This window comes from Artemia franciscana, chromosome 9, assembly GCF_032884065.1.
Source record: "Artemia franciscana chromosome 9, ASM3288406v1, whole genome shotgun sequence".
NCBI classification, from domain to species: domain Eukaryota; kingdom Metazoa; phylum Arthropoda; class Branchiopoda; order Anostraca; family Artemiidae; genus Artemia; species Artemia franciscana.
Genome location: NC_088871.1, coordinates 4,503,959 through 4,528,814, shown reverse-complemented (window position 1 = coordinate 4,528,814; position 24,856 = coordinate 4,503,959). Strand labels below are relative to the sequence as shown.

The 24,856-nt window shown below is 34.6% G+C and overlaps 2 protein-coding genes and 1 long non-coding RNA gene across 6 annotated transcripts in view; 2 read left to right on the top strand and 1 right to left on the bottom strand.

The window, feature by feature from the left end:
- Positions 1-9,070, top strand: part of LOC136030913 (transcription factor GATA-4-like) — an 88,834-nt gene extending 79,764 nt beyond the window's left edge. For 2 of the 3 annotated variants that reach the window (XM_065710015.1, XM_065710016.1), the window contains exons 8-10: positions 603-716; positions 6,280-6,373; positions 8,900-9,070. In XM_065710015.1, coding sequence (XP_065566087.1) covers positions 603-716; positions 6,280-6,373; positions 8,900-8,993 — 302 coding nt within the window. In that variant the 3' untranslated portion in view covers positions 8,994-9,070. Of the gene's footprint in view, positions 1-602; positions 717-6,279; positions 6,395-8,899 lie in introns of all 3 variants that reach the window. The other variant, XM_065710017.1, reaches the window with a different exon arrangement.
- The window catches only part of LOC136030916 (uncharacterized), a 145,656-nt gene that overhangs the window by 50,250 nt on the left and 70,550 nt on the right, over positions 1-24,856 (bottom strand). Inside the window, exons 1-2 of one of the 2 annotated variants that reach the window (XR_010618390.1) lie at positions 13,802-14,058; positions 9,266-9,462 (exon numbers count right to left, since the gene is read on the bottom strand). This is a non-coding gene — a long non-coding RNA (uncharacterized LOC136030916). Of the gene's footprint in view, positions 1-9,265; positions 9,463-13,801; positions 14,059-24,856 lie in introns of those variants that run through there. The other variant, XR_010618391.1, reaches the window with a different exon arrangement.
- The window catches only part of LOC136030914 (GATA-binding factor A-like), a 69,370-nt gene continuing 58,657 nt past the window's right edge, over positions 14,144-24,856 (top strand). The window contains exon 1 of the mRNA XM_065710020.1: positions 14,144-14,245. The gene's annotated coding sequence lies outside the window, so the exon portion shown is untranslated. The remainder of the gene's footprint in view (positions 14,246-24,856) is intronic.

The window sequence follows — 24,856 nt, the reverse complement described above, 5'->3', positions numbered from 1 at the left end:
TTTTTTAGAATACAATGCAAATTTTTTCAGGCTCGTAACTTTTGATGGGGAAGACTAAACTTGGTGAAACTTATATACTTGAAATAAGCATAAAAATCAATTTTTATGTTAAAACTATTCGTATCAAAATTCTGTAATTAAGATTAATTTAGCCGGGTCACTCCTTACTTACAGTTCATTACCGCAATCTGTTTGAAAAAACTCCACCTTTTTGCAGATGGGAACTTGAAACCTCTACAGTATGATTCTCCGAAACAGTAAATCTGACGGTGCGATTTTTATTAAGATTCTTTGAATTTTAAGGGGCGTTTCTCTCCTTTTTTGAAAATCAGGCGATTTTTTCAGGCTCGTAGCCTTTGGTGGGTAACACTAAACTTAATGAATCTTATATATTTTGAATCAGCATAATAAGCCATTTTTTTACGTTTCCACTGATATCAAAGTTCCGTTTGTTAGAGTTTCGGATACTATTGAACCGCGTCGTTCATTGCTTACAATTCGAACTGTTTCATAAGAGATCAAAATATATAATCCTGCTCGACAATAAAAAGGTTTAACAAGTTATGTGCCATCTGATTCACACATCTCGTTTTCTAATCTAGGTGTGAGATTACCAACCACTCAATATGAGCTGCCGTCATTGCCACTTGAATTTGCCGTCGAGAACGGAAAGATTATGAGCATCAGTGGGGAGCATTCCTCTGACAGTTCATATGGTAAGGTCTTTTAAACAGTTTGTTTCCCTTAAACCTCCCTGGACCCTCTCCCATACTACGCAAAATAAGCTTAAAGTATTATAATAAACTTAGTGCATAACATAAGGGTGTCCTAGACGAGTGGATTGGTGCGTTTGATTTAGGATCCTTTGTCCAAAAGGACGAGGGTTTGAATCCTAGTGACCTAATTATTTGGTTTGGGAGGGGGTTAGTGGCGTGACTCCATAGGCTCAGGCAGAGTCGACCCAGTTCTAAATGGGTTCCAAGAGAAATCTGGGGAAGGTAAACAGGAAGGCTGTGCGAAAGCATTGGATAGTTCACCCCCTGCTCACCATTGCACTTTCTGGCTAAAGGGCCTACAAACGGGGATCAGCACCACCGGTAAGGACTGTAAAGTCTGATACCGTGTTCTTTACCCTTTTTTTTTTACCTTTAGTGCATAAGAAGGCTGAGCCGCAGAGATACAGTCTGCTTGTACTGCTTTGTAGGCCATCGAGGCTTTGTGGGAACCAGTGTATTATATTTTTTTGACGATTTCTTTTATGAAAATACCTTATATCTTGTTAAAAATGTTCCTACTCAAACACTTTTGCTCTAATTACTGAACAAATATTTTTAACAAATGAATTCGACAAGTTTTAAAAAAGTGGTTGTTTGTCTCTCCAGAAATTGCATTGCATTGTCTATTTATATTTTTCGCTCAGGATAAGTTAAACTGAAGCAGTAGTTTAATAAGGTGTGGCGAATTTTCTCTCTAGAAACAAGAAAAAATGTGGTTGAATTGCAAAAAGACATCAGAAACATATAATTTTAACAAAGAAGTACAAGACGGTAATCCCTCTTTGGTTTATTCTGAGGGTAGAGAAAAGAGAACATTTCCTTTTTTGATAAAAAATTTGTTGACAAATTTTCTTCGACAAATATTTTTGTCACAAAGACAAAATAGTCGCAGAGGACTCTTAAAGTGAATTGATCCTTGCAGTCCACAAACCACATCAAATGGTGAAATGGTACGTCATATTTCTGCCCCTAACACATAGAATACCTTGTATCCAAAAAAGAATATATATATATATATATATATATATATATATATATATATATATATATATATATATATATATATATATATATATATATATATATATAATGAAAAAAGAAATCACCAATGCAACAGCACAAATACATAAAAAAACAGAAGGAGAAAAGGAAGACTGTTTTCCTACATTAGTAATTAATATAGATCAGTACTTGAATGAGGCCTTAACCCTACTCATCCATACAATTACATAAGTCAAACAGCATAGCCATACACAATCAACCATAAAGAATAATCCATGGACAGGCAGTCGTGTCGTAAGTAAGTATAAGTCGTCATTTATCAAATATAAAAAAAGACAAATAAATCAGAGGCAACAACCCAACACAAGGGCTCACCAGGAGAATACAGACTTGCCTATAGGGTTTCAGCACTTTAAATTGCCTACCCAGGCAAGTGGCGTGCCTACCATAAAGTCGCTATGGTATCCCCGTGCTAGGTACAACCCCCAAAATATATGCCTATGAAAAAACAAATGTAATACAACCAAGTAACACCAAAATAAACTTATCATACCTTGGTTCTGGCCCTCGCATATTTATATTACGAATTCACAATCTATATTAATACTAAATAATTATTAAATTTTTTTTCACTAAATCAAGTTTTCTCTATTGATGAAAATGTGACCTAGATCAAAATCACGGAATGAATGCAAAATAAGATCATTTGAAAACAAGATATATGCAAAATTTTCCAAAAATCCACTGTCAAATATTAGGGACACGCCAAACTCAGTAACAAAGAAAATCAAAATCAACCAAAGATTTCGCTAAGTATTTCAAGATAATTCTTTCGGTATTTATTTAAAAGTTCGTTATAATGAAAACTAAATTTTTTAAATTGCCAAGCTAATTTATTTGCAGAAAAACCTCTTAAAATCAATTTTTGGCTTAAAATTTTACATCTATTTTTAAAATCAATATAATTACTACTAAGCCTTGCACATCTAAGTAACTGTGAGTAAAATGCTGAATATGTGATATTTGAGTGCATATTAATTTCAAGGAACGGGAAATTAATCACTTCAAAATCGAAATCATCTGTTTTATTATACATTTTAAAACCTAATTTATTATTATCAGAAATATTAATATTCAGATCTAAGAAATGATCTTCTAGACCAGTGCCATGACTAGGTTCAAGAGTAAGCTCTGACGGATATATATTTTTAGAAATATCAATAAATTCCTTACAATTTAAAACCAAAATATCATCCAAATATCTTTTATTATTTGACAAAACATGTTTCAAATTATTTGGATTATTCTTATCCATCATATATTTATACTCAAGTTGACTTTAAAACAAGTCAGCTATAAATAGGCTGGCATTCCCCCCCCCCCATGGGAACTCCCACGATTTGATTGTAAAGATTACCATTAAATCTTATATAAGTATTATATAAAACAAATTCTAATAAATCAAAAACCATATCTAAGCTGTAACATCTCGAGCTAACAGTAGCCTTAAAGCAGTTTGTCCATATAGCTTTTTTATTATAAGTGTCTATTTTTAAGAACCTCTTTTTATATCTCCTGTCGGGCTTTGCTCAGCGTAGTAATGTCAGTTTCCTCCAACTGGTGCGATCAGCAGCTAACGCATACTAATTTTGGAATTATTCATAATGCTTGGGATGTATATTAATTGCCGAAGGGATTGGGAACTATAAATAAAGCCCAAGTGACATGATTCATTGCAATAGATCATTGTAAGTGTTCTTCAGTAATCATTTTCTATTGCACACTATATAAAATACATTCAGCCTATCTGTCTTTTGTTGATATTAAATAAAAAAAACAAGTTTTTTCAACTGAAAGTAAGGAGTGACATCAAAACTTAAAACGCACAGAAATTACTTCGTATATGAAAGAGGCTGCTTCCTCATCAACGCCCCGCTCTTTAGGCTAAAGTTTGACTCTTTCTCTCAATTCTTCTTTCTAAAACAGTAAAAAACTTTAGCGTAAAGAGCGGGGCGTTGATGAGGAAGCAGCCTCTTTCATATACGAAGTAATTTCTGTGCGTTTTAAGTTTTGATGTCACTCCTTACTTTCAGTTGAAAAAACTTGTTTTTTTTATTTAATTTCTGAACGTTTTTGAATCAATGCATGTTTTGATTTTGGCTCTCCGCAGAGGAATAATCAAAACGAAATTTGCATATTTTTTTTTTGGCTCAATGGCTTTCTCATAATTTTGATCGAATGATTTTGAGAAAAAAAGAGGGGGGGACGAAGCCTAGTTGCCCCCCGATTTTTTGGTTAATTAAAAAGGCAACTAGAACTTTTAATTTTTTACGAATCTTTTTATTGGTAAAAGATTTACGGAACTTATAAATTAGCTTACGTAAAGAACTTTTGTATTCTCATGTTTTTATTACATATATGAGGGGATTCGCCCCATCGTCAGTACCTCGCTCTTTACACTAAAGCTTAAATTTTATCCCAATTCATTAAGAATGACCCCCTGAATCACAAAAGCCGTAGAATAAGTAGTTGAAATTACCGAAAATACTTTAGCGTAAAGAGCGAGGTATTAGAAGGAGGTGAGCCCCTCATATGGGTAATAATTTCTGTTTGTTTTAAGTTTTATTGCTGTTCCTTACGTCCAGCTGAAAAAGCTTTTTCACTTTTATTTTTTAATTGTTTTTTTTTTAAATAATGCTAGTAAATCCTGCTCTCCCTTCATGGAAATTTTCTTCTCCCATTACAAATTCTCGAAGGAAAGTTCCCCTAGCATATCCCCCTCTTCTCAACCCCTCCCCCAAACCAAAAAAATCCTCCTGAAAACGCCTGTATACTTCCCAATAACCATTACTATATGTAAGCACAGGTCAAAGTTTGTAACTTGTTGCCCCTCCCACGGGGACTGTGGGGGAGTAAGTCGTCCCCAAAGACATAGTTATAAGGTTTTTCGACTACGCTGAATAAAATGGCTATCTCAGAATTTTGATCCGTTGACTTTGGGAAAATAATTAGCGTGGGAGGGGGCCTAGGTGCCCTCCAATTTTTTTGGTCACTTAAAAAGGGCACTAGAAATTTCATTTCCGTTAGAATGAGCCCTCTTGCAACATTCTAGGACAACTGGGTCGATACGATCACCCCTGGGGAAAAAAAAAAACAAAAAAACAAAAAAACAAAAAAACAAATAAACACGCATCCGTGATCTGCCTTCTGGCAAAAAATGCAAAATTCCACATTTTTGTAGATAGGAGCTCGAAACTTCTACAGTAGGGTTCTCTGATAAGCTGAATCTGATGGTGTGATTTTCGTTAAGATTCTATGACTTTTAGGGGGCGTTTCCCCCTATTTTCTAAAATAACGCAAATTTTCTCAGGCTCGTAACTTTTGATGGGTAAGACTAAACTTGATGAAACTTATATATTTAAAACCAGCATTAAAATGCGATTCTTTTGATGTAGCTAATGGTATCAAAATTCCATTTTTTAGAGTTTTGGTTACTATTGAGCCGGGTCGCTCCTTACTACAGTTCGTTACCACGAACTGTTTGATTACTCCATAGCATTTATAAGATTTAATTATGGCTAGATAATTTTTTTTCTCAGCCAAATACGTATTCACAACGAGATTTTGTTATGTTGGCATGTACGACAAAGTATCATATTATGAATCAAGCCCAAAAAAGCAAAAACATTGAAAACCTAAAATAAAATGTGCAATATTTTTTTTGTAAATCAAAATTTACTAACCACCCCAGCAAAATTATAATTTCCCTGGACAGCAATGCCTTTTCTCCTATTCTGCTTTGTTCGGAAAATATTTAGAATTTTTCTCAAATACGTTACATACTCTTTTCCCAGTTACACAAATAGTTTTGATATTAATTTTCTTGCTGTAGCTTGGATTCCTGATTATTATTCCTTGTTTTGGAATAACAAGACGAATTTATCATATATACGAGAGACCAAACTAGAAACTTGGCAATAGGTGTTATATAAGGTTCAGAAAATCCAAATTATAAGTCAAAATAGGAAAAAAATGCAACAAATAACTTTGCACTTATCTGGTTTTATTCTACGACAGTTAGGGCGCCGTGGACCCAGGGATATTTAGCAATCCATACGGCGTAGCTTTGGATTTTACTGCAGCAGACAAACGTACAACGAGAGGGCGGGCCCGGGCAAATTACAATTAATATTAGAATTCAGTTTTGCGCTTGCTTTTGAGTTTTTGTTTTAAGGGGGTAATGATTTCGAGAGAGAGCGTACTGAACATATGTAATTCCGTGCCTCGGGTATTAGCCCCTCCTCCCAATGTAGGACTTACACTTTATAAGTGTTCTTTTTTTTAACTCGATATTTTGTTAATCTCGATAGTCTAGTTTGCTTCATAATAAAATAAATACTTAAAACTGTGAATTTGCTGCTTACGACCATTTGGTTTTCTTTCAAATTCTCAGTTTTAACTTTCAACTCAATATATTTCATAATCCCTAATTGTTTTTCAGGACGATCCGGACAAGTAATCCCTTTCTGCGATACAAGCAGTGGCTCATCCCCGGTACTACCTTCAACTGCCACACTGAATAAACAAATTAGCAGGTACACTGAAAAAGAATAAAGGTGATAGTGGCTAAAATTACCCAACCCAGTTGTTCTAGTAAACAGCATAACTATACTTTTTACTATCATTGAGAAATGAGTTGTAGTCGACTTGTTGTTTATCTATTTAAATACGTGTTTGATCCTGGAAGTGACATATCAGAATCCCAGCTGAAGACTAGGCTAGGAAGCTTCGATTTTATCTTACCTTAAATCTTAGATCCTAATGTACCGTCTGAAGTGCCCGGAATGTCAAAGCGAAGCTTCCAGTCATCTCTATAGCTTGCAACTTCATCGATGTCTCTCCGTTTGGGTTGCAAAAAGATGTGAAAGCGTTGTAGGTCATTTTTGTAAGGACGATGGAACAATTTGGATCTTCCTCTGCATCTTATGCCTTCTAGTAGCCAAAAAGATATTTCCTTTGCAGCTACCTCTATCACTTATACCGCTACTTCTAGTTTTCGTATTTGTTCGTATATAACAACTGCATCACTTATGTTTGAAAAGCTTACCAGTGGCCTTCATAAGGATTGCCTCTGCTGGAAGGTTCTTCCAATTCGTAACTTAAAATGGAGGGAAACCTTTGGATGGACTTCCTAGTTTTATACCTGATCATGGATTCTTGTGAAGACAGACTGATTATCTCCTCTGTAGGAGGGTCTATATACATATATATATATATATATATATATATATATATATATATATATATATATATATATATATATATATATATATATATATATATATATATGCAATACATCTATATATCCAAATCTGTCTCATATAAGGCTAGGTCCAATTTGATTCAGGTAGCTGACTTTCACAGCCAGAAGCAGATGGTGATGGGAAAATTTATTGATTTTTATTAACAGTTGATTTTGATAAAGAAAAATAAATTCTCCTCCAACGACTCTAGGCTGATGCTTCGCTATCTCATTTTTGATGCCGTCGTAAAAAACTAGGAAACTTTAAACATTTTATTTAGTCAAGCAACATGTTTCTTTTCAAAAGGCAGTGCATACATGACACACTTCCATAGGAGAGTCGAAAAAAATTTATGTCGGCTTTAAGTGTCGGCTCTTCCGATCGTCATTGATGACCAATTAGTTCAACAAGGAATGTTTTTTAAACCGTTGAACTAAAAAAAAAACAAGAAAAAAACTTCAAACTTAACAAAAACAATAAAAGCCGATCTTTTGTCAGAAGAATTCGCTGAAGCAAACTCTTCAGCAGCTTCAAAAGAAGTTAAATTTAAATTGCTGTTTGATACCCTTTTGGGAAAAAAGAGAAGAAATTGTCAGAAATTTAATTTTTGTACCCTAAACCTATCTTTCTAGTTGATGAATCTTTATTGATAAATATGTGAAACAAAATAATAGAATACTGCTTTTGCTCAGTTTATGCTTTGGTTTTTACTTAATTTCAGCTTATCTACCATGTTTCCTCAATTCCATCTAAATATAATGTTGCCATCCTGAACTTAATTACAAGAAGTAATTTTTCATATTTTGTTGATTATAAAGCTTAGATTATGATAATTTACGTTTAGGGGTTTCATCTTTAAATAGTTTATTGTTAAAAAGATGATCGTAAATGCGCCTTCTTCTCAGTGACGACTATTTAATATTTTTTTAACAGGTAGTTTAATATGACTTACGTGCGCAAATCCTTCCCAAATTTCCCAGTGTTAGTGCTATTACTTGCTTTTTGTTATTTTTTTTAGACATTGGTAGACTGGAATAATGGTTGTACAAAAATTTTAATATTTTGCTACTTACGAATTGTAGCAAATTTTTCTTTAAATTTGTAATAGAATCATCGATCATTTTGCTGTAAATGTACCAAATTTAATAAAGTTTGTTAAACTTATAAACATTTTTTTGTCATTTTATGGATCGTGTAAAATCTCATTTTATGTTCTTCTAGATTATTAGTATGTTACGAAACAAACTCCGTGCATTTACTAATCATGTTCTATATATTTACCAAGTTCTTGTAAATCTGTTTTATTAAGGTTGTAGTAAGATTAAATATTGTTAGTAATTTTACAAAAAAACGGGGTCAATGGATGCACTGTTTTTTTTTTGTTTTTTTTGTTTTTTTTAAATAAAAAAATACAACTTTTTGTGCCCATTGCACAGCCTAGCATTGATAGTTTGTAAAAATTTTAAGTGATTCTTAAGCAATTTTAAAGTTTTTAATTAATAACAATATTTGACTTTGCAATAAGTTTTATTTAAGAGTTTCAATTACAATTCAACTTTTAATTGCTTTAAATGTCTTTAATGTAACAGCAGTTATGAATCGTCAACGTAAAAGATAGAAACAATAAGGAAATAATGAATAAGAAACGAAAAACGATGAAACAATAAAGAAAATAAAAACAATCGAAAGACTTACAATTCTGCAAACGAACACTGTCTTCAAATCCTAGGCAATTTTTTAATTTTTAGCACGGTAATAACTGATTTTTTTCCTCTTAAAGTGATACAGGAACCGTAATATTCTGTTGTTTTTTTCTAGCTTCCCAACTTTAGATTCTTCTTCTCTGCTGACAGAAGAAATGGACGAAGAAGCGGAAAATAAGAGAGATTTAGAAAGCAGCTCATTTTCCTAAACTTCTAAACAATCATATTCAGATACATTATTATATTTTTCAATATTCTACAGAGTTAATAAAGTTTAGTTAACAAATTTCATACTCTACTGAGGATTTGCAGTGATTATAGTTTTCAAATTGCGTTAACTTGGGAGGAGGGGTCGGGGATTGAATTTGTCATACAGCATATATTGCTGAAATAACCAAGGGATAAGAAAATACATAAGAAATGAGAGAGTTTTGGGGACATGGGGCCAAAGGCCTTGTGGAAACATGCCCTAGAGACTCACCCTTACACCATGGTATCCAAACTTGTAACGATGGTTGTTTCTAGCAAAAGCTGAGGCTAAAGTACAAGTGTCCTCCCTGTAGGAAGAGTAAGAATTTGATATCCCAGATATACCATTTGGCTCATCAACGCTCCTTTTTTAATGTCTCCTCCTTCTGTGGTCTGGCTACCCCAAATGTTGCCCTCACATATGAAGTACTGTACACATGTAAAAGAAATAATAACTTGTTTTTAACCTGCGACAAAATTTTAAAGTGCGACAAAAAAAAGAAACACTTTTTTTCAAAAATGAACAAAATGAAAAACTAAATCAGAAGAGTAAGAGGATTGTCAAGGGAGGGAGACTTATATGTGGACCGAGGAAGTTTTAGCAATTTCCTTAAACTTGAAGCTGATAACTCTAAGTCCATTAAGGAAAGTCAATTTTTTTTTGTGCCATAAAGTCGAATACGATAAAACCAGAAAACTGACATTTATAAGAATGAATATATTTATTGGGGGGGTAAGGCCAATTCCAGAAACAAACAAAGCCGAAATGAAATAATCCATGCAGTTACAGCCCAAGTAAAAACATAAAGATCTCAGATATATAGCTCAAATCTGCCACGCACGAATAAAGGAGGCGTTCAGATTCAAGCCCAGATTCCAGCTTGCATTTGAATTTTATTTTATTTTTGGGATGCCTCGTCTAGTTTGGTGAGAATACCCACCCTCCCCTGCTGAAAAATGTTCTGCCTCTCAAATAGCTTCTGGTACGCGTGTATGTAATCCTTTAAAGTGCTTCGACCTTCTTGTAGAAAAGCGCGTATATGTCTGAAAAATTAGAACGAGGGCGTTGTCAACACAATATGATGGTATAATATTGACTAAAATTAAATAGTTCGAGGTATTGAAAAAGCAAAGAGTTACCCTGCCATTAGAAACCAAATCTCTAAAAATGGAACTTTGTTAACAATAATAAAATCAAAATGACCTGTTTTTCATGATGATCTTCAGTCTTAAATATGCCGATAAAACGTTATTAGTATACGATTAAATTAAAAAAAAAAAACAGTTTTTTAAACTGAAAATAAGGAACTACATTAAAACTTAAAACAAACAGAAATTATTCTGTATATGAAAGGGGCTGTCCCCTCCTCAACGCCTCACTCTTTACGCTAGAGTCTTTCACAACTCTTCTTTTCAAAACAATAAAAACTTTATCGTAAAGAGTGAGGCGTTGAGGAGGAGGCTATTAAAAAGGAGATTCAAAAACTCTCCATAAAATCAACCCCTCTCCTAAACACATCCTTTCTGTCTGAAATCTGAAGCTTCTCTTGCAGTTTTTCCTAGAGTTTATCATCCTATGAGTGCTCCAGACGATACTCCCCAGCCCGTGATTCAGTTTTCAGATAGATCTATCTCCACCTCTTCTCCCTTAGGAGTGCATTGAGCTTTGGTGTATTTGAGCCATTCTGGAGTTTGTCACTGAATTTGATCAGCCCTTTTTGGAGTACATAGACTCGGAGGAATAAATGAAGGGCACCATCATAAATCTTCCTGGTTGCAATTTTCAACTGGATGTTCATAATTTCTTTTTAATATAACCCTTCCCAGCCTCCTTAGTAAGTGAAAACCAAGAAACACATCTTTTAAAAAGTGTCTGACGAAAAAGATCTTTTAAATTTGTTTTAGGAATAACAACTTTTATTTATGATTATCTTAGACGTAAAAGTTAGTTACAAAAAGAATTTTCAGGAATTTTGAGAAAGAGCTGGAAACGCTGATGGCTCTAATCTTTCTCTTTTGAATTTTTCAGCTCTACTGGGGCACTGACCTGTTCTAGAAAGTTTTTTAAGAACTTATTCGTAAGCTAAACTATACACTAATGTGCTTTCTACAAATTTGTCTAGACAACGCCATGACAAAGTAGCACATGGCTCCAAAATGAGGCCTTTTGTGCCATTTCTGATTCAGAAAGGCTTGAAAGAATGAGTAGTATACCATTGAAATCTTCATGGCTGACCACATTTAAACTGGATGCTTACAATCATCCACTGGATTCCCCCTCCTCCCAGTCTTCTAATAAGTTAAAAACTGAGTTCTGAAAAAAACCGCGTACTGAAAGCATGTTTGTCCTCAGATTTGAATCTGATTTTATAATGATAAATACGATCAATGCTTATTGTAATAGAAAGTCTAATGTCGGAAATATATTCTCGGAAATCTTGGAAAATAGCGCGAAACCCGGTTTTTAGTGTGTTTTATTGGAATTGAGCATCGTAGAGGCGTTGAAATTGGTAACCAAGTGAATGTTTCATATTTAGCGCTTACAAGTTCAACCCCATCAAGGGGTGCATGAATGGACCACTTATTTACAGCACATAGGCACTTCATTTTGGGGTAGGGGGAGGTTAATGCCGGCACTTTTTTTATTTTATCTTTGTATTCTTTATAGTAATATGTTTTAAGTGATCAGTTTTCCTGAAATGTCTAAGTCTAAGTAACAAAGTTTAGAAAGTATGCATTATTACGAAAATATCAAAAGTGATTGTAGTATTAAGGCAAGAAAAATCAGTACTATCGCTTTCCCTACCTCGCTTAGCTTCACAAAACCTTGTGATAATGCCATATTTTAAGTATGGGCTTTACTCTTTGCTTCGTGAAAATACTCTTACAGTTTGTTTCTTATAAATTAGCTTCTAATATTTTGCAAGCAAGAGAACACTTTTTTTTGCATATTAAGTCCACCTCAATCTAAGTGAAACTGTAGCATTACAAATTCTTACGGTAGAATTTGCCAAATTACCAGCAATTAAGGGATGGATGTCTTGAAAAACGTAATCCTATAGAGAAAAGTTTCCTTTTTATAAAGTCTCTTGACTCTTTCGGTTTGGCATTGGTTGAGGATATTTTTTAGAACTTGTGGGTACTTCAGTTATTTCTAGGGACAGGGAACAAGAAAGGTCAAACAAATTTTCCCGGCTTCTGCAAGAAATCCAAATAATAGAACTCCAAATGTCGATTTAATTTACCAAAATCGACATGAAAAACCCCCAAGAGAATCAATTATATAGTTAAAAAACAAGTTGCTTTGGATGCGAAGAATAATATTGCTTCTCAACAAATTTAATGAATATCTATTTCCTTTCAACTTTCGTTACTTTCTAGACCTGACGGAACTAGCTCCATTTGTATATTTTGTTATTGACCAGTTTTTTTTCTGAGCAATTATTGGATATTTAGTTTGTTAAACTTTACAATCTAATCATTTTCAGTTTTAAGGTTTTTGGCTCCTCCTTTTGGCCTTCTTGTAGCTCCAGTTCTTAGTTTAACCCACTCGTAAGATACGCTGTCACTGGCAAAATATTTGCGTTAATTTTTCTCTTTACTTGCCTTTTTCAATGGCCTCTTTTTTGCCATGAATTTTTTTTTTTGGGGGGGGGGGTCGACATACAAAATCTGTTTTTAGTTGCGACATACAAAATATACAATACAAAATCAACATAAAAAAAAAACACGAAAATCAACTATATATAAAGTTAAAAATAGTTAGAAGATATTTAAAAGATAAGTTGCTTTGAATGCGAAGAATAAGACTGTTTCTCAACAAAATTAGTAAGTACTCGGCGCTGTCAACCAGTTCCCTCCACGCTGGTGACCCTGCTGAGCAAGAGCGTTAAGTCAAAGTAAGTCATTTATTTCCCCTAAACTTTCGTTACTTTCTAGACCTGACAGAACTAACTCAATTTGCATGTTTTGCTATTGACCAGATTTTTTTACGGAGTAATCATTGGATATTTAGTTTCTTATATTTCGTAATTTAATAGCTCTTAGTTTTAATGTTTTTGGCTCCTGCTTTTGGCCTTCTTGCAGTTCCAGTTCTTAGTTTTCATCCACACAGAAGATACGCTATCACTGGCAAAATATTTACGCGTGTTTTTTTTTGGGGGGGGGGATTTCGACATTCGAAATCTGTTTTTAGTTGCGACATACAAAATATACAATACAAAATCAACATACAAAACCCCCACGACAATCAACTAGATACTTAAAATATACGTTGCTTTGGATGCGAAGAACAAGATTGTTTCTCAACAAAATTAGTAAGTATTTGGCGCTGTCAGCCGGTTCCCTCTAAGCTGGCGACCCTGCTGAGCCAGAGCGGTAAGTCAAAGTAAGCCCTTTATTTCCCCTAAACTTTCGTTACTTTCTAGACCTGACGGAACTAACTCAATTTGTATATTTTGTTATTGACCAGATTTTTTACGGGTAATCATTAGATACTTAGTTTGTTATACTTCGTAATTTAATAATTTTAGTTTTAAAGTTTTTGGTTCTTCTTTTTGGTCTTATTCCAGTTTCTTAATTTTCATCCACACAGAAGATACGCTATCACTGGGAAAATATTTGCGCTAATTTTTCTCTTTACGTGTCTTTTTTGAATGGTCTCTTTTTTGCCATGAACATTTTTTTTGTTTGGTTGAGGACCTTACTTAGCTGTCAGTGTCCCTGGTAGCTACTATAATATCCTGTTAAAGGTGTTCATCTTACTTACCTCGCTTAGCAGAACTTGGAATTATCCATTCACTATCCGGAAACGAATCAAATAATGTTTTACCATTAAAAGCTTAGGTTCAGGTCACATAAAAAAAACTGAGTATATTAAGATCGCCGCTTTTACAAAGTGTACCTGGTTTTTCGCAGACTAAAAGCCTAGGCGCCGAATAAATCATTTTAAGACCTCACATACTCATTTAGTGTTCCTTCATTATTCTTGTCAGATACCTTGATGACGTCATAGAAAAAGAGGTGGAGTTTAGGTTTCTGATTGGTTGGAACCTAACGATGTTGGGTTTTGGTTTGATAATAGAATCTCTAAGAGATTAGAAGTACCTTTAGTTCAGAAATTAAGGATACGCTGGGAAGTTGCTAATTGGTATAGATAAAGATAGGAAAAAATTGGAGCTTTGAGTGAGCAAAAAGTTGGAAAACTGAGGAAGTAAGAATTAGTTTTTTCCCTACAATTTTCTTATTGCCAACTTAAAGATGATGACAATTTTAAAATAAAGTTGATTGTGCCAGAAAAAGTGAAAAAAATGCATTAAAGTTTGAGTTTTAGTCAACATTTTCTGTGTTTGTGCTTTAAATTATAATTCTATTTATGAGTAAATCCAGGATAAAGGGGGGAGCAGAACATATCAACGCCGAGATATCAATGATATTAATGTAAAGGGCCTTCGTCAATTCTAGAACACCCTAAGCTAATATCCTTAAATATTTTTTTAAGTCTTTGCTTTGAACACTAACTACAAAATCATCACAGATTTCCAATCATTTTTTTTTCCAACGCTACCCTAGTCCTTATTGGCTCTACTGCCTCTCTGCCCCTTTTTCTTCTTTTCTTTCTTTCATTTTCTCATCTCTTTCCCTCTCTTGTGCTTTTTGTAAGAAAGAAAATGTAGTGACTGATGTTAGTCTATGTTGAGGGACGATATGGCACTGCGACATAGAGAACAAAGAAACAAAAAGCAACTTTTTCATGTTTCCTGATACGGAGATTTTTAACCAAATTTCTTAAAAGCCAAACACTGTATCGATTGGTCTAGTTCGCTTTCTTGTATCCTAACCGGTCCTCTGGAAATATAGTAGTTTCTATTTAGAAGGCAGAGGGAAACAAGCCACCTAAACTCCCCCCTATAGATACAAATACAGAGTAGATTCAACCCCCTTCATTTAAAGAGAAGACTGACCCCCTTCGCTTGATATTACATTTAAGCCATTTGAGAGATTATATCCTTTTTTCTTCAGGGCCCATGAAGATACGATAATATAACTACGACTGACTAGCGTCAATTTATCAATAATTCTGCTGGCCAAAACACCTCACTTTAACATATCAAACAGTTCGTGGCAACAAACTGTGCGCAAGGAGCGATGTGCGTCAACCTACGCACATCGTAGATTGTAAGCTCTCTACAGCCAAAACTCTAGGAAACTAAGTCTTGATAAAACTAGATACGTCAATAGAATTTAATGTCGAATGTCATCGAAAATATATAAAATGCATCAAGTTCATTATTACCCATCAAAAGTTACGAACCAGAGAAAATTTGCCTAATTTTTGAAAAAGGAGGGAAACACCCCCAAAACATCAAGTAATCTTAGATTCAGAATATCAGAAAAATATGTTATGGAGGTTTCAAGCTCCTTTATACAAAAGTGCATAATTCTGTATTTTTCTGCCTATAGAAAGATCACAGGTGCGTTTTATTTGTTGGTTTTTGTTTTTTTGTTTTTTTTTTCAGGGGTGACCTTATCGAACCATTGATCCGAGATGATCGGGAGAGAGCTCGTTTGATTGGAAATCGAATTTCTAGTTCCCTTTTTAGGTGACCAAAAATAATAGAGGTTACCTAGCCCCTCTCCCTCACTCTTTTTCCCCCAAAGTCACTGGATCAAAATTTTGAGATAGCCATTTTGATCAGGGTAGTCAAAACATTTAATATCTTTGTCTTTGAGGATGACTTGACCCCCCCCCCAATCCCTGGAAGAAGGTGCAAGCTATGAAATTTTCCTATTATTTAATATAGTATTAGTTAGTGGGAAGTATCAGACATACTTCAGGAGTGGGGGTTTTTCTGTCAGGGGAGGGTTACGTAAGAGAATCTTTCCATGGAGGAAATTTTTTAGGGGAAGAAAAGTTTCCATGGAGGGGGGAGTCGGATTTCCCGAAATTATTTCAAAAGCGATGAAAAATTAAATAAAGAAAAATTTTCAACTGAAAGCAAGGAGCAACATTCAAAATTCAAACGAAGAGAAATTATTATATATATGAAAGGGTTGCTTCCTCCTCAATACTTCGCTCTATACGCTAAAGATTTATTCGAAACTTTAAAAAAGCTTGCTATTTTAATTAAACGGCCCTTGTGTGTTCAGGAGTCATTCTTATATAAATTAAATAAAAAAAACAAGTTTTTTCAACTGAAAGTAAGGAGTGACATCAAAACTTAAAACGCACAGAAATTACTTCGTATATGAAAGAGGCTGCTTCCTCATCAACGCCCCGCTCTTTACGCTAAAGTTTGACTCTTTCTCTCAATTCTTCTTTCTAAAACAGTAAAAAACTTTAGCGTAAAGAGCGGGGCGTTGATGAGGAAGCAGCCTCTTTCATATACGAAGTAATTTCTGTGCGTTTTAAGTTTTGATGTCACTCCTTACTTTCAGTTGAAAAAACTTGTTTTTTTTATTTAATTTCTGAACGTTTTTGAATCAATGCATGTTTTGATTTTGGCTCTCCGCAGAGGAATAATCAAAACGAAATTTGCATATTTTTCTTTTTTGGCTCAATGGCTTTCTCATAATTTTGATCGAATGATTTTGAGAAAAAAAGAGCGGGGGACGAAGCCTAGTTGCCCCCCGATTTTTTGGTTAATTAAAAAGGCAACTAGAACTTTTAATTTTTTACAAATCTTTTTATTGGTAAAAGATTTACGTAACTTATAAATTAGCTTACGTAAAGAACTTTTGCATTCTCATGTTTTTATAACATATATGAGGGGATTCGCCCCATCGTCAGTACCTCGCTCTTTACACTAAAGCTTAAATTTTATCCCAATTCATTAAGAATGACCCCCTGAATCACAAAAGCCGTAGAATAAGTAGTTGAAATTACCGAAAATACTTTAGCGTAAAGAGCGAGGTATTAGAAGGAGGTGAGCCCCTCATATGGGTAATAATTTCTGTTTGTTTTAAGTTTTATTGCTGTTCCTTACTTCCAGCTGAAAAAGCTTTTTCACTTTTTTTTTAATTGTTTTTTTTAAATAATGCTAGTAAATCCTGCTCTCCCTTCATGGAAATTTTCTTCTCCCATTACAAATTCTCGAAGGAAAGTTCCCCCAGCATATCCCCCTCTTCTCAACCCCTCCCCCAAACCAAAAAAATCCTCCTGAAAACGCCTGTATACTTCCCAATAACCATTACTATATGTAAGCACAGGTCAAAGTTTGTAACTTGTTGCCCCTCCCACGGGGACTGTGGGGGAGTAAGTCGTCCCCAAAGACATAGTTATAAGGTTTTTCGACTACGCTGAATAAAATGGCTATCTCAGAATTTTGATCCGTTGACTTTTGGAAAATAATTAGCGTGGGAGGGGGCCTAGGTGCCCTCCAATTTTTTTGGTCACTTAAAAAGGGCACTAGAACTTTTCATTTCCGTTAGAATGAGCCCTCTTGCAACATTCTAGGACAACTGGGTCGATACGATCACCCCTGGGGAAAAAAAACAAACAAAAAAACAAATAAACACGCATCCGTGATCTGCCTTCTGGCAAAAAATGCAAAATTCCACATTTTTGTAGATAGGAGCTCGAAACTTCTACAGTAGGGTTCTCTGATACGCTGAATCTGATGGTATGGTTTTCGTTAAGATTCTATGACTTTTAGGGGGCGTTTCCCCCTATTTTCTAAAATAACGCAAATTTTCTCAGGCTCGTAACTTTGACGTAACTTTTGACTAAACTTGATGAAACTTATATATTTAAAACCAGCATTAAAATGCGATTCTTTTGATGTAGCTATTGGTATCAAAATTCCATTTTTTAGAGTTTTGGTTACTATTGAGCCGGGTCGCTCCTTACTACAGTTCGTTACCACGAACTGTTTGATTGCTACAAAAAGTCAAACTTCCAAACAGTTCGTGGTAACGAACTGTAGGAAGGAGCCACCCGGCTCAATAGTAACCAAAACTCTAAGAAATATAATTTTGATACCATTAGCTACATAAAAAGAATTGAATTTTAATACTGATTTTAAATATATAAATTTCATCAGGTTTAGTCTTACACATAAAATTTACGAGCCTGAGAAAATTTTCCTTATTTTGGAGAATATGGGGAAAGACCCCCTAAAAGTCGTAGAATCTTAACGGAAATCACACCATCAGATTCAGCATATCAGAGAACACTTTTGTAGAAGTTCCAAGCTCCTATCTACAAAAATGTGGAATTTTGTATTTTTTTTGCACGAAGGCAGATCACGGATGCATGTTTATTTGTTTGTTTGTTTTTGTTTTTTTCCCAGGGGTGATCGCACCGACCCAGTGGTCCTAGAATGTTGTGAGAAGGCTCACTCTAACGAAAATGAAAAGTTCTAGTGCCTTTTTAAAGTGACCAAAAATTCGGAGGGCACATAGGCCCCCTTCCACGCTAATTATTTTTAATAATTAACCGGATCAAAATTCTAAGACAGCCATTTTATTCGAATTAGTCGAAAAAATTATAACTATGTCTTAGGGGGCGACTTACTCCCCCACAGTCCCCGTGAGAGGGGTTACAAGTTACAAACTTTGACCAGTGCTTACATATAGTAATGGTTATTGGGAAGTGTACAGACGTTTTCAGGGGGATTTTTTGGTCGGGGAGAGGGGTTGAGAAGATGGGGATATATTGGGAGAACTTAGCATGGAGGAATTTGTCATGGAGGAAGAAAATTTCAATGATGGGAGAGCTGAATTTTCTAGCATTATTAAAAAAAAAACAATGAAAAAATAAATATGAAAAAGTTTTTTCAACTGAAACTAAGGAGCAGCATTAAAACTTAAAACGAACAAAAATTATTACGCATTCGAAGGGCTCATCTCCTCCTAATACCTCGCTCTTTACGCTAAAGTTTTTAGTAATTTCAACTATTTATTCTACGGCTTTTGTGATTCAGGGGTCATTCTTAAGGAATCGGGAACAAAATTTAAGCTTTAATGTAAATAGCGAGGTACTGACGAGGGGGTGAATCCCCTCATATATGTAATAAAAACATGAGAATACAGAAGTTCGTTACGTAAGCTAATTTGTAAGTTACGTGTATCTTTTACTAATAAAAATATTCGTAAAAAATTAAAAGTTCTAGTTGCCTTTTTAAGTAACCAAAAAATTGAAGGGCAACTAGGCCTCCTCCTCTGCTCGTTTTTTCTCAAAATCATTCGATCAGAACTATGAGAAAGCCATTTAGCCAAAAAAAATAAATATGCAAATTTGCGTTTTAATTATTCATCTGCGGAGAGCCAAAATCAAAACATACATTGATTCAAAAACGTTCAGAAATTAAATAAAAGAAAAACAAGTTTTTTTTTACTGAAAGTAAGGAGCGACATTAAAACTTAAAACGAACAGAAATTACTACGTATTGAAAGGGGCTGCTTCCTCATCAATGCCCCGCTCTTTACGCTAATGTTTTTTACTGTTTTAAAAAGTAGATTTGAGAGAAAGAGTCAAACTTTAGTGTAAAGAGCGGGGCGTTGATGAGAAAGCAGCCCCTTTCATATACGAAGTAAGTTCTGTTCGTCTTAAGTTTTAATATCGCTCCTTACTTTCAGGTAAAAAAAAATTGTTTTTTTTTTATTTAATGTAGGAAAGAGCGAGACGTGGAAGAGGGGGGCAAACCTCACTTATACGTAATAATATCAGTTCGTGTTAAGTTTCAATGTTGCTCCTTGCTTCAAATTGAAAAAAACTTGTATTTCTATTTAAAAAAAATGGGATAGGACATGGAACCTAGCAGTGTCGTCCTGGTTGCAGCCCCAACGAGCTTTTAAAGTATCTGGTTTTATATTATAGCTAACCAAAGGTAATATTATGTCTATGCACTTGTATTTTTTCATTAAATTATGGTTTTCACAGCAAACCTGGTCCAAACCGTGTTCCGCTATGAATTATTATGCTTCTACTTTTGGAGGTCATACTGCCACGCGGTGATGCATCAGCTCCCGAAAAACATATTTTCCATAGAAAACGAATGGTAGTGTGAAATAAAAGCCTAATTTATATACTTACCTGCATAAAAGTGGAAGAAATGTGGGGCAATCCGCAGTAACAGTTGTTGTCAAATTAAGCCTTTCCCTTAAAAAATTTGGCATTAGAAAATTCTTTTGGGCACTTCAGACCCCCATGCCCTCCAAAAAAAAATGTTAAGGGTTTATTTTTTAAGTGGGATTTTATTTTAGAAGTGTAATAATCGAAAAGTTGAACCATAGCGAAAACAGTGGGAGTTGAGGGAACAACATTGTTCTCCTAGTAGTCAGTAAAGAGAATTGTCCCGAAAAACTAAACTGCATTTTTAACTTATTTTCAAATGCAAAAGAATTGTCATCTGACTCTGATTCAGGAATGGTAGCCTAAAATTTAGAAATTTTGTTCATTTATACTTACGAGCAAAGTAGGACCAAAAGCGTTGTATTCTCTTGGCTACGTTATTTTATGCATATTAACTGGTAACAAGGCAGACAGATACGTACCCGATGCGTCTCCTTTACCACAAGAAAGAAACCAACAACAAAAACAAATAATGCAAACTTCTCAAAAAGAGAAAGAAGAGAGAAGAAAGAATCTTCTTTTAAAAACAATTGAGGATAGAGAATATATTCACCAAATAATTACAAAATATTAAAATAAACCACTACTGTAAGCTGAAAGAACCATCTCCTTTAAATCATTTTTAAATGTGGGGAGCGGTGGTTATTCACTTGCTAAATCAGGTACCTTGTCATTATTCGCAATGGAAGGAAGTGGATATTTTGCACATCTTGATTCTTCATTCGTGAAAATCAACTTGTTCCTTGCTCTTGACAAGATTAAATAAAAAAAACTAATTTTTTTTAGCTGAAAGTGAGGAGCGACATTAAAACTTAAAACGAACAGAAATTACTCCGTATATGAAATGGGTTGCCCCCTCCGCAATCCCTCGCTCTTTACGCTAAAGCTTTTAATTGTTTTAAAAAGTAGAATTGTGGCAAAAAGTCAAACTTTAGCGTAAAGAGCGCGGGATTGTGGAGGGGACAACCCATTTCATATACGGACTAATTTCTGTTCGTTTTAAGTTTTAATGTCACTCCTTACTTTCAGCTAAAAAAATTAGTTTTTTTTTATTTAATTTCTGAACGTTTTTGAATTAATGCATGTTTGGTTTTGGCTCTTCGCACATAAATTATTAAAATGAAATTGTATATTAATTCTTTTTTGGCTAAATGGCTTTCTCTTAGTTTTGATCAGACGATTTTGAGAAATAAGGGGTGGAGAAGGAGGACTAGTTGCCCTCCAATTTTTCGGTTACTTTAAAAGGCAACTAGAACTTCTAATTTTTGACGAACGTTTTTATTAGTAAAAAATATACGTAACTTAAGAATTAACTTACGTAACAAACTTTCATAACCTTATATTTTTAGTATGTATACGAGGGGGTTTGTACAAACGTTAATACCTCGCTCTTTACACTAAATCGTAAGTTTTGTCCTAATTCTTTAAGAATGACCCCTGAATCAGAAAGGCCGTAGAATAAATAGTTGAAATTACTAAGAATACTTTAGCATAAAGAGCAAGGTATTTATCTCCTCCTAAATACCTCGCTCTTTATTCTAAAGTATTTTTAGAACCCCTCATATGCGTAATAATCTCTGTTTGTTTTAAGTTTCAATGCTACTTCTTCCTTTCATTTGAAAAAACGTTTTCATGTCTATTTTTCATTGTTTTCTTATAGTAATTAAATAAAAAAAAACAAGTTTTTTCAACTGAAAGTAAGGAGTGACATCAAAACTTAAAACGCACAGAAATTACTTCGTATATGAAAGAGGCTGCTTCCTCATCTACGCCTCGCTCTTTACGCTAAAGTTTGACTCTTTCTCTCAATTCTTCTTTCTAAAACAGTAAAAAACTTTAGCGTAAAGAGCGGGGCGTTGATGAGGAAGCAGCCTCTTTCATATACGAAGTAATTTCTGTGCGTTTTAAGTTTTGATGTCACTCCTTACTTTCAGTTGAAAAAACTTGTTTTTTTTTATTTAATTTCTGAATGTTTTTGAATCAATGCATGTTTTGATTTTGGCTCTCCGCGGAGGAATAATCAAAACGAAATTTGCATATTTTTTTTTTTTTGGCTCAATGGCTTTCTCATAATTTTGATCGAATCATTTTGAGAAAAAAGAGCGGGGGACGAAGCCTAGTTGCCCCCCGATTTTTTGGTTAATTAAAAAGGCAACTAGAACTTTTAATTTTTTACGAATCTTTTTATTGGTAAAAGATTTACGTAACTTATAAATTAGCTTACGTAAAGAACTTTTGTATTCTCATGTTTTTATTACATATATGAGGGGATTCGCCCCATCGTCAGTACCTCGCTCTTTACACTAAAGCTTAAATTTTATCCCAATTCATTAAGAATGACCCCCTGAATCACAAAAGCCGTAGAATAAGTAGTTGAAATTACCGAAAATACTTTAGCGTAAAGAGCGAGGTATTAGAAGGAGGTGAGCCCCTCATATGGGTAATAATTTCTGTTTGTTTTAAGTTTTATTGCTGTTCCTTACTTCCAGCTGAAAAAGCTTTTTCACTTTTATTTTTTAATTGTTTTTTTTTAAATAATGCTAGTAAATCCTGCTCTCCATTCATGGAAATTTTCTTCTCCCATTACAAATTCTCGAAGGAAAGTTCCCCCAGCATATCCCCCTCTTCTCAACCCATCCCAAAAACCAAAAAAATCCTCCTGAAAACGCCTGTATACTTCCCAATAACCATTACTATATGTAAGCACAGGTCAAAGTTTGTAACTTGTTGCCCCTCCCACGGGGACTGTGGGGGAGTAAGTCGTCCCAGAAGACATAGTTATAAGGTTTTTCTACTACGCTGAATAAAATGGCTATCTCAGAATTTTGATCCGTTGACTTTGGGAAAATAATTAGCGTGGGAGGGGGCCTAGGTGCCCTCCAATTTTTTTGGTCACTTAAAAAGGGCACTAGAACTTTTCATTTCCGTTAGAATGAGCCCTCTTGCAACATTCTAGGACAACTGGATCGATACGATCACCCCTGGGAAAAAAAAAACAAAAAAAAAAAACAAAAAAACAAATAAACACGCATCCGTGATCTGCCTTCTGGCAAAAAATGCAAAATTCCACATTTTTGTAGATAGGAGCTCGAAACTTCTACAGTAGGGTTCTCTGATACGCTGAATCTGATGGTGTGATTTTCGTTAAGATTCTATGACTTTTAGGGGGCGTTTCCCCCTATTTTCTAAAATAACGCAAATTTTCTCAGGCTCGTAACTTTTGATGGGTAAGACTAAACTTGATGAAACTTATATATTTAAAACCAGCATTAAAATGCGATTCTTTTGATGTAGCTATTGGTATCAAAATTCCATTTTTTAGAGTTTTGGTTAATATTGAGCCGGGTCGCTCCTTACTACAGTTCGTTACCACGAACTGTTTGATGCTAGAGAATCCTGCTCCCTTTTCATTGAATTTTTCTTCTTTCATGACAGATTCCTCCATGGAAAGATCCTCCAACATAGCCCCCTCTCCTCAGCCCCATCCCCAAACAAAATAAAATCACCCTGAAAACGTCTGTACACTTCCCAATAACCATTACTATATGTAAACACTGGTCAAAGTTTGTAACTTGCAGCCCCTCCCCCAGGGATTGTGGGGGAGTAAGTCATCCCCAAAGTCATAGTTATTATGGTTTTTGACTATGTTGAACAAAATGGCTATCTCAAAATTTTGATCCGTTGACTTTGTGAAAAAAATGAGCGTGGGAGGGGGCCTAGATGCCCTCCAATTTTTTTGGTCACTTAAAAAGGGCACTAGAACTTTTTATTTCCGTTAGAATGAGCCCTCTTACGACATTCTAGGACCACTTGGTCGATACGATGACCCCTGGGAAAAAAAAACAAAAACAAAACAAAAAAACAAACAAATAAACACGCACCCGTGATTTGTCTTCTGGCAAAAAATACAAAATTCCACATTTTTGTAGATAGGAGCTTGAAACTTCTACAATCGGGTTCTCTGATACGCTGAATCTGATGGTGTCGTTTTCGTTAAGATCCTACGACTTTTAGGGGGTGTTTCCCCCTATTTTCCTAAATAAGGCAAATTTTCTCAGGCTCGTAACTTTTGATGGGTAAGACTAAACTTGATGAAACTTATATATTTAAAATCAGCATTAAAATTCGATTCTTTTGATGTAGCTATTGATATCATAATTCAATTTTTTAGAGTTTTGGTTACTATTGAGCCGGGTCGCTCCTTGCTACAGTTCGTTACCACGAACCTTTTGACACAGTCGATTTTCAATCAAAAGTTCCAGTCCATTCAAAAAGTTATCTTTGTGTTGGATTTTCAGAAACCTACATTTTATAAATATATACTCCTAAGCTAAAATAGTAGCTTTGTCCTTGATCAGAAATATTAAAAATCAAAAAAAAGATGTTCTGCAAAAAAAGATGTTTTGTGGGATATAATATGAACCGGTCAAACCGAGGTTAACCATTTGACAAGTCAATATCGGATAAAACGACATTTTCACTAAATTCGAGCCAGTTGCTTAAATGTAAAACGTGGTTTTCTATAGTTAGAAAATATTACATATTACATCTCTTTTTCGACAGTTCGGTCTTTACAAATAGAGCTATTATTATTACTAATACAACTACTACTAACTCAATGCAGCATCAGGTCCCCTAAGTCGGACATAACTGCGCACGCACATTCTCCAACCCAATCCCATGAAGCACCAATTTCCTTCAAATATTTCTTATGACCTGTATATACTCCATTCGGGGACGATCCGCTGT